Source organism: Typha angustifolia, chromosome 10, assembly GCF_048772165.1.
Source record: "Typha angustifolia cultivar Huaian chromosome 10, ASM4877216v1, whole genome shotgun sequence".
Taxonomy (NCBI): domain Eukaryota; kingdom Viridiplantae; phylum Streptophyta; class Magnoliopsida; order Poales; family Typhaceae; genus Typha; species Typha angustifolia.
In genome coordinates this window covers 12462840-12473386 of record NC_133248.1, presented here as the reverse complement: position 1 = coordinate 12473386, position 10547 = coordinate 12462840, and the positions used below count along the sequence as shown (strand labels likewise).

Here is a 10547-nt window from a genome sequence, read left to right as displayed (position 1 = left end):
AAGATCCATCATTCAAGATAAAACTTGCAATAACTGGTGCGGTGCAGGCATTCAGGTTGGCATTTGGCATTGTAGTTTCACTTTCGTCCAACTGTGCTGTATGCTAAATAGTCTTTTTTGTCTCTTTGATGTGTAAATTTGTTCTTTTTAACATCTATTTACATTTAGTCGGATGAATAATCTGCCATGCCCCTGTTCACTTGTGGAATAAGAAGACTTATTTTAAAATAAGCCTCCTTATTCTGATACTCCTCATTCTGCTATAGTTACTAATCAACAATTTATCTTATGGAATTTGAGCCGTTCGGGTATGTAGTTAATGTCTTGGGCTGCAGCTGGTACGAAGATAATCATGATTTTAAATCCGAAACTTTTGCAGGCGAGAATGTGATATAATATGCAAATAACAGCTAAGTTTATCAGAGAAAAGTTCCAACTTACAGAGAAGTTTCTGCTCATTAAAAGGTGTCGAAAAGCCGTAACGTTTTCTTTCCCGGAATGACTTAATTAACATCACATGGGCATCATACTAATTGTCTTACAGCTTGTGCCAAGCACTGAGCCATGATTTTTCGCATGCAATAGTGTCTTGAATTGGTAACACAATGCGGATGCGTATAGCATTGCAGGAAAAGCAACTGGGTTCTTTACCTCTCATTCACCACGATTATTTGCAAGATAATTATTGGCAACACAAAAGCTGTTGCACTATATCCCAGTGATTCTTCTTTCCGAAGAACGCCTTGAACTGCTTTCACATATTAAAACGAGTGACGTAGCAATTGTGTCATAATTGTTTTAGAAGTTCAGATTCTGAATGTTTGGAGGAATGTTGCTGAGAAATTAACAGCTTTGTTCTCTCTAGGACGCCAAAGAAAATGGAGCCGCCAATGCCGATCCATAGAATTCTAGGCCCAAGACCCTATTAAGAAAATAAAAAGAACCAAAGAAAAAACTTAAAAGAGATTCATGCGAAGAATTGCGGTGATACAACAGCACCTCTCATCATGAATCTTTCTAAGACCTCCATCCTAATAGAGGGGGACATCACGATCAACAACAAGAGGGTTTCTTGGTTCCGGCAATCAACCAAAAAAAGGTGGCCCTAATATTTCATCACTCAGATGATCTGTCGTGTATTCGTGACGATGCTGCAAGTAACATAAAGCTGACCTAGTGGGTGAAAGATATACAACGTTATCAGGGCAAGATAATATATAATAAAAGCTTTACAAACTTCCCATTTTTGGCTGACCATAACTCTGGTGCAATGATTCATCAAGTACCCAAACACCAAGAGTTTGAACCACTTAATCAGCACCAATAAATGAACAAATTGAATAAGCCTAAATGAAAGACGAGAAATAAAATAAGTACCCTGCTACTTAACAAAGCATCCAAAAAGGCTGGATCTTTGAATTATCTATAGACGCACAAATTGGAACAGCCTAAAGCTATATACCAGTTCCTGGCTATATGTCATATATCTTATATACTTCTAGATCATTCGATTCATGAACCAAAAGTATTCATCGCATATAGTACTTCCCCAATCTAGATACTCTGAGCATATTGTAACACTGCCTAGATGGCTAAAATCTCCATTAAAAAAAAAACAGATCATGTAGGCGTACCTTCAAGAAAACAGCTGGACCTTCTTCTCTAAGAATAGTCTGGCAACAATGAAGAAGCCCATTGTATTGGTTTGCTGGACCCTGAAATACAATCAGTTGAAGAAATGAATAATCACTTCAGGTTTGGCACATACACTTAAAAGGGAAAAATATGCCATGACCTGAACCATCAACCTAGTCTTCATAACATCAAGTGGTGTAGTTATAGCTCCTGTAATTGCACCTGAAAAAGTGGAAAAATCAATAAAAGATACACAATAACATACTAAACCTCATAAAGAGGCAGATCAAATGACATATTCGTCCATGCATATGCAAGTAATTGTTCTAATGAGGTTGGACACTATATAATTGTCAGCTACCTAAATGAATAATCCTATTTTGAAGATAGACAGCTGGATGAGCCATCTACCACAATTTGTTACGGTTCACAATTATCTGAATAAATCTTATGTACGGCATTCCAGTCAATTCAGCAAACATACATGTACAAATTTTCCAAAGAAAAGCAGCCTTCACTTCACAACTATAAATACCCAATTTAACTAAATTTTATTTATTTAGAGAATTTCACAACACAGATAGTTAGATACCTGTGTATATATTTTCCAAAGATCAGGCACTAGTTAAACACTTAATCATGGAAATCCTGACTCTCAAATAAGAAAACAAGTTAGAGAAGGGTCTGGTATAACAGAAAAAGGTTTTAAATAATAAACCAGGTGACCAAGTTTAGCGATATTAGTCATTTTTTGCCACTGAAACAGAACTAAAAGCTTCAGAAACAGGAAGAAAAGCATTGGAAAATATTTGGATATACCGGCAAAAGCACCGATGATAGCATTCTCTGGATCATTCAACTCCCTTTTTGCCTGGACAAAAAAGTATTAGTAATGATTGACAAGTTTTCTGACTATTGATTTTCACTCTACAAATTACTGTCAACAATCAGAAACATAGTTTAAAGAGGAGTCAACAACCAACATAAAAAACAAGCTGGTCTTTTTTCTAGCTTCTTTTTAGAGCATAAATTTCTGCCTCAGATAACTCCACTTCTTTAATGAAAATGCATGACATTTAGGTATTTACTTAACGCAGAAGCATATATATTCAACAGTAATAAGAAATTTCTTTCCAAGCAATGGTTGTGTCACACACAATCTATGCAAATCGTCGAGTGGCAGGGCATGCAGAAGAGTTGCATTGCATGCAATGTATGTACCTCAGAGGGTCCTTGTCAACACCCTACAGCAAATGGAATCAATGCTGATGAGATTGGTACTGGATCATTACTCATAAAAAGAACATAATTGGATTGGATCATCAATTGCACAATGCATCATGGGGACTGTCCTGATCCTATTTTAGATATAATAATAAATAACAAATACACAAATAAGAAGCATCAGTAGAGATGGCAATTTAACAAATGATAGCATATAAGTACTCAATGCAATCATCATAACTAATTTACAAATCTATTAGAAGTAAAATTTAACATACCGCAATCCTATATCCGATTCGAAGTTGCTCATATAAGCAGAACTGAATGGCATCAAATGGCAGATCTCGCAACAGAAAGGAATTATACCCCTATCAAACCAAAGAACATAAATGGTCTTACATACTGGGACACATCATTTATCTCATCACAATTCAATTGATAGAAAACTATCATTAATCCTTGGGAAAGCTTGAGAACTGTGATTTTGAGATTATATAGTACATACAGCGTAAAGACCTCTGAAGCCTTCTTTAGCAACAATAAGGCGCACAGCATCAGGTGCAGAGGCAAACTGCCCAGTCTGCATCCGTTGTTTGACTACCTGAAAGCAATCAATTAACATGAACATAAAAGAACCTGAGAATGGCCATTGATATTGGCATAAATACCTCTGTAGGAACACGGATAATAGAAGAAGCAGCTCCTCCAATGGCCCCTGCAGTCTGCATGAGTCCTTTAATAAGCAAAATGTGGAGAAACAGAAGGCAACATAACTCCAGCACTTGGCATCTTTAAAATAAAAATTCAACTTTATATTCTTGATACATGAATACTGTAACACCTAAAGATAAAAAATAAAATAGTGAAACAGAAAAGTAGGGTCACACAATGCGCACTGAGTTGAACCACCCCTCCCTCTCCCTTATGAGCATAGGCCTGCCCCACTGCAGCGCACGCTCAAGTGAGGGGCAGGGGAAACTATATGACATATGCTAGTATGTTATAACAGGGCTTATGCCCGAGGTCATAATCTGTGGATCCTAGATAGTTAGACATGTTGTCCGTTGGGCTTAGATGGGAGATTACGCTGCTGTAGACAAGAATTAAACACTTGTTGCATTAAAATAGAATGTATGAGAATAAAATGATGTAGACTTAGCGATACCCGATTAATGTGGAATGCGATAGCCTTTATAGAGCCATTGGTTCAATAGTGTAGGCACTCACCTCAATGTGCAATAGGAGTTGTGTTGGTGGTGATGGATCCATGACCAGGTCCTTAGTTTGCAACTGCAAATGTTCGTACAGTTGTTCATCGGATATTAGGCATGCAATTCTACCGGTATAGTGGTGAGCCTAGAGTCAAGGCTCGCGTGTGACATATGGTCATCAACAGAGGCTGTTCTATGACAGATTGCATATTTATATGCATGACAAATGTTGTACTTGTTGATTTGATAATGCATGCCTTTGTCATGCTCATTTCATGTAAATGTTGCATATGATATGTGGTTCTTATACTTTATCATGCACGACATAGTTGGCACTTGCTAAGAATTAGGCTCACTCAGTGTTTAATAAATAATGCAGATTAACTACGATTGTAGAGTAAACATTTTATAATAGTTTTATCTCGAGAGACATTAGGCTATAATATTTTGGAGTAGTAATGTCACTTTGTTGTATCCTGCTTTTGACATGTACCTCTATATTCGAAAATTCTATTTGGCTTTGTATTATTGATTGATTTATTGTCATGCAGGCCCCTCTTCCTTCATACTGTTTTTTGGTTATCTTTGACTATGGTGCCATTGTGGAAAGCACTGATCATCTCCACAAGAATCTCACGTGAGGGCAATCTCATGTGAGGACCACATGACAATTAAGGGTATATCAAAATATTCTACACACTGATAATTCAGCAAGTATAAATAATTCTAGAGACAGTGAATGGCCCTCATAATTTGTGAGCCATAATACTAGAGGGGATCGTAGAATGGCTAATCAAAGGAGACTCAGATATGCAAGTCCTGAATACCTTCTTTCTCACAGTCAATTTTTTTTTCAAAAAAAATCTTCATAAACTAGAATTTTGTTACAAACATTCCCAGGATAAGATGTTCTAAATCATGATAGGAAAAAAACCTATCAAGGAAAATCTGTAAAAAACTAAATGATGGTTGTTCACATATGACAGTGACTGCTTTCATTCAAAGGACTTGAAATAGAATAGGAAAGCACTGAAATTGGTTATGAACTAATGCAGTGTTTCAAACACACAATTTCCCTGATCAGCTAATCCTGCTATATGGAATTCATATGTTGCTCTGCCTCATTCCCTCCTGTGCTTAGACCACTCACTATCTCATTTCGTGGTCCAATTGCCATATATGCCCAATTTGTATCTTCAAGACACAAAATGGACTACATAAAGTAATGGCAGGTAATATCAATCATTTTTGTAGACCACATTAAGATGACTTAATCAGATAATTAAAAGCCAACATTCATACCAGGTTCTGACTTGTTGCGAATAGGATTTTTGTGCTTAAGACTTATAATAACTATTGAAATGCTGCAACTTAGAAAGAGCCACTTATTTTTGAAATGGTTACAGTTTCCCTTATCACATTTATGAAAGTAATTGCTGACAATCTGATTCAGAAACTCACCAAATGTGCAAGCGCACTGAGATTTTCAGGAAATATCTTCAGTAGCTTTTGTTTCATCGGCTCATACGTACCCAAAAATACAGCAGATGCCCTGAAAGGAAGAGAATACGACCAGACTCTCATAGTGTGAAATACGATCAATTTTAACGATACTATCTGTACTAAAACAAAAACCTATCTGTAGGCTAATAAGAAAAGCCTATAATTTGTGCTTAAAGATCTCACGGTAAAACTCCAGCCAGATTGCCAGCCAATCCAGAGTACAAGCCTTTCCATTGAATTATGTTTCCACCATGAACAGCCTACAAAAGAAAAAAATTACCATAGAATGTGGCTTGCATAATAATTTGATCATTTGATGAAGTAACTATTAACTTGGCTGCTAAGAATGATGATAACCAACAAGATGTGATTTTGCAGTTGGAACTTGGAACAGCACTTAGAGTCTAAGACGATTCAACAAGTAGCACATGCAAGGTTTCCCGATGCTAAATCTTACCTCCAGCATGGCAGCACAAGACTGCGCAGCCAGGATCGGATGTGGAGAGTGGAGACTAATTATGAGTATACTACCCCTCAACGAATGCACCACTTGACACATGTATAATGTCTGATGCCTATTAGACTTATAGATAAATGGTAAAATAGAGGCCTTTTAGCTGAAAAACATCATTTCCAAACCCTAAGATAGTGCAGAAGGACAATAAAGGAGGATGACCGATAGGAATTAGATTTTCGTTTATTTTTTATTTTTGGATGAATTTTTATCTAAACAATTAGCTTTGATTCTAGAGTATCCAATTTGGTTAGAACTCCTAAAAATCTAGAAGATCCGATTGTTAGTTTATTTTGATATAAGTTTGTTAGGATTTGATTATTTTTTATGTTAAAAACATCTTAGTTTAGTTATTTATTTGGAAAGATCTGAATAAGATCAATTTGTGATTTGATATAATCTTCTTATCTCTATATATAGAGGTGATGAAAATTTCGACAATGAAGGATATTTAATAAATAATATTTTTGTGGAGGATTCCATATTTATCTCTCCTACCCTTCTCCTTCTCATACTCCCTCCTCTCAAATGTAGTGGGTTGCAAGTTTTTTTGTCCCCACAATCTATGTTAGTTTAATTTTCTGTTCTCCACGACTTGGTGAATTATCTTTTATTTTTTATATCTATCTATCCATACTAATATGAAAATAATATTTGGAGACTGATAAAGAAATTCACAAATGCTGATCTTTTCTCTTTAGGGTGTTGATCTGCTGCTTCTTTATATTTATTTGTAAATGCTTATAACTTTTCAAAAATCCCTTGGTGAGCACGATGAATTTATTGAGTATAGATTTCAATATCAGCACTATTTATACCATTATATAATATATGGATTCTATCAAGGTAGTGAGAAATAGGGCCATATATACTCCCAATGGTTGATTTTTCAATGGAACTATTGTAAGCAAATTCAGCTTGAAAAAAGAACTATATCTCCCATGCTATACACCTTAATAAATTTTTTAATGATTGATTAATCACTTTAGTTTGACCATTCGTTTAAAAATGATATACACTACTATATTATAACTTAGTTCCCAATTTTGACCATAATGATCTCCAAAAATGACTCAAAAATTTTATCTCTCTTTGAAGTAAATGATTTTCAGAAACTATGCAAACAAATAATTTTCTTGTAAAACAATTTTGCTATATGAGATGCATCAAATGATTGTTGACATGCATTTGGACTGGTTTTTCTCTTGCATGGTGTTAACCTTAGATTCAGAAACCTTTTGTCAAAGATTAATGATTCGATGTTGATCCTCAATTCTTATTAAGTTCAACACTTGAATAATGGTCATCTTTTCTTGTTTTTGCATTTGATTTCTAGCAAATCCTATCCAAGGAGGTAGTTTTTTAAGGAGAGAGGTTACCATATGATATACCAACCTTTGGCTACCATTTGCATTAGTATATCTTGGAACTCATGAATCTGAACGTTCATGAGTATATTTTCTACCATGATATAGAACAAGAAAGATGCTACGATGTAACGTTTGATACCAGTGTCATCATATTCATATTTGAACTTATGAAGATTCCGGAGACTATTGCATGTCAAAAATCATCTAATTTATCTAATATAGCAAATTTATTTTTCAAGAAAATTATTCATCTCCATAGTTTTTCAAAATCATTTACTTCATACAGTTACAAATTTTTTAAGTCATTTTTAGAGAAAATTATGATCTAAATTGAAAATGAAATTACAATACAATATTACATATTATTCTCAAACGAATGATCAAACTAAAGTAGTTAATCAATCATTGAGAAATCTTTTAAGATCTTTAGCATGTGAGAAACTCTCTCACTAAGAATCTAGTTCTTCCTCAAGCTGAATTTACTTACAAAAGTTCCATCAATAGATTTGCCATATTTTTACTACCTTGATAAAATCTATATACTATATAATGAAATAAATGATACTGATGTTGAAATCTATATTCAACAAATTCATCAAGTGCACTAAGAGATTCTTAAAAGGTAGCACGGATCCACAAACAAATATAACAAAATAGCAACCAACACTCTAAAAAGAAAAGAAATGGCCTCTGTGAATCTTTTTATCTGTCTTCAAATATTATTTTCAAATTAACATGGATTAATAGATAGATAGAAAAAAAAAAAAGATAACACACCATGCTATGAAGAAAAGAAAATCAAATCCACAAAGATTGTAGAGGGCAAAAAAAGCATAAAATCCACTACGAAAAAGAGAAGAAAAGAGTAGGGGAAGAGGGATAAATGTGAAATCCTTTACAAAAATATTATTTCTCAAATAACATAGATGAGGAGATTATATAAAATCACAAAATGATCTTATTTAAGTCTTTCCTAATCTAATATATAGCTAAACTAGGACTCTTTTAACCTAAAAAATAATTAATCCTAATAAACTTATCTCAAAACAAACTAATAATCAAATTGTCCAGATTTTTAAGAGTTATAATCAAATTGGACATTATAAAATCAAATCTAATTTTTAAAATAAAAATACATCCAAAAATTAAAAATAAAAATACAATTCCCAGCAATAACATTTTGCATCCAATCAACCCTTGTTTGGCAAGAATTTTGCTCATCTAAACCACCTTTTAATTTGAAGATTTATTTCGGCAATGTAATAACTAATTACATTTTCTTAGATAAGGAAGATTCTTGAGTGATCCTAAAATGTATCTTCCAGTATTCTGGTTCAATTATTTGGCAAATCATTACTAGGATAAAATGGCATATGGACTCAAAGGGTAGACAGATGTGCAGTGTTAACTTAATCAATATGTACACAAGAAACTTAAGTAGTCTCATATTCACTATCGTGTTAACACATTGCACTTACCATGCATAAAAACATTGAAACAGCTATTACATACTGTAGGTCTGCAGTTGAGCTAAGAAGTGAAACGATAAAGTAAGCACATCAGGAACAAGAATAATGCATTGTATATGATTGACCTGCCTGAAGCCTGGTCTTTATTGTATCAATTGGATATAGGACTGCTTCAACAACAACACCAGCAATACCTCCAGCGATAACACCATCTGGGAAACCCAAATAAATTTAATCCAAACATAACATTAGAGTATACGTTTGAACTAATGTTCTAAGTTCTGTAGAAAACAACTCAAATTCCTCATTCTGTTTCTCATGAAGTCACCTCAAGTTTTAAACAAGAAAAAATACAGGCTAACTGAATGAGATAGATTCTTGCAAATCTATGTGAAAGAAAAGGATATTATTGAAATCTTTCTTCAGACAGAATTATTTCACTTTCACAACCAAAAAACTATCATCACTATTGTCATTATTTTCCTTATCTATTCATTCCATTATCTAAAGAACAATTATTGGTTCCCTAACTATTGTATCCCAATGTTATAACTCGTAAGACTTCCAATTTACTGAACAGGAGGAATGATGAACCAACTAATTAGTTAATTAAGAATATGAAGAATTTACCGCATAAAACATGAACAAAGTTGATCGGCTTTTCTTCTCCCATGTTGGCTGATGCAAGTATTTTCAGCTGTTGCACTACCAAACGATGCAAATTATTTGGTTATGCACATATAAAAAAACAAAAACAAAAAACCCTGTTTAAATAAAGATAAACAGAGCAACTGGTTAAAGAATCACATGAGTATGTGAACAGCCAGAATCAAAATCTCCAATATACTAGTATATTTCTTGCAATTCATTCATGTGCATGTACTGCCTACATGAGTGCTAGCAGACTAAATATGCCCATAAAAACCTGAGCCACCAGGCACGTTAAATGAAGATAAACTATTCTAAAGGAAGATTTCAGAAGAGGAACGAGACTGAACTGAAGTTACTTCTGTTCAGGGAAAACAAGCTAGAGATTTGAATCATATAGACTATAGAATAAAAAGTTTCGATTAAAGGATTCTTTCAAGAACTTAAATGGAAAGAATGATTGGAGTAGCCATAACCGACCTATAACTTTATTTAGCACGGAGCTACCTACAATTTAGGAGAAATTCTATCATTGCCACAGGTGGATCAGCATTTCAACAAACAAATTTAGGGCAATCTTTTCTGGATCATAAACTAACTAAAAATACTCGCAGTTTTGCAAGCATTGTGGTGAGAGATAACCCTAGACATCAAGAACATCGAGAACGACATTGATCTGAGCATAGTCAGATCTACGATCACGAGTAGTTATTCTTTCCATTCAAATGTTCAATGATCTCTTCTTGAGGGGGCACCGGCTGCCAAGATCATTATCAAATTAACGTGAGAACAGCTGGACTGCGCCAAGAATCGTATCGATTGATATGCTTACCTTCCGCAAGAATATGATTAGCAAACGAGATCCCGAGCGAGAGATGTAGAACGGAGATGGAGGGGGAGGGATTTAAAAGGGTTTTGGCAGCGGAAGCAATCAGATGGGTCGGATCAAATCTTAGAAAGCATCTGGGCATGG

General features: G+C 34.5%; 1 protein-coding gene across 1 annotated transcript; it reads right to left on the bottom strand.

Annotated features, from left to right (window-relative positions):
- Positions 1-84: 84 nt before the first annotated feature.
- Positions 85-10538, bottom strand: LOC140768140 (S-adenosylmethionine carrier 1, chloroplastic/mitochondrial-like). Its single transcript, XM_073108274.1, has 12 exons — positions 10407-10538; positions 9557-9631; positions 9056-9138; positions 5757-5833; positions 5532-5622; positions 3528-3581; positions 3365-3460; positions 3138-3227; positions 2455-2506; positions 1796-1857; positions 1635-1715; positions 85-922 (listed from the first exon to the last, which is right to left on the bottom strand). The coding sequence occupies exons 2-12, from the start codon at positions 9597-9599 to the stop codon at positions 788-790; spliced, it is 864 nt and encodes a 287-aa protein (XP_072964375.1). The 5' UTR covers positions 9600-9631; positions 10407-10538; the 3' UTR covers positions 85-787.
- Between the last annotated feature and the right edge of the window lie 9 nt (positions 10539-10547).

Bases quoted from the DNA above. Each gene is read 5' to 3' on its own strand.
- LOC140768140 (XM_073108274.1), bottom strand. From the start codon at position 9,599: ATGGGAGAAGAAAAGCCGATCAACTTTGTTCATGTTTTATGCG. The intron at 3,582-5,531 runs GTGAGTTTCTGA...GGACTCATGCAG, and splicing joins TCAGTGCGCTTGCACATTTG to ACTGCAGGGGCCATTGGAGG. The intron at 2,507-3,137 runs GTATGTTAAATT...TTTTTTGTCCAG, and splicing joins GAATCGGATATAGGATTGCG to GCAAAAAGGGAGTTGAATGA.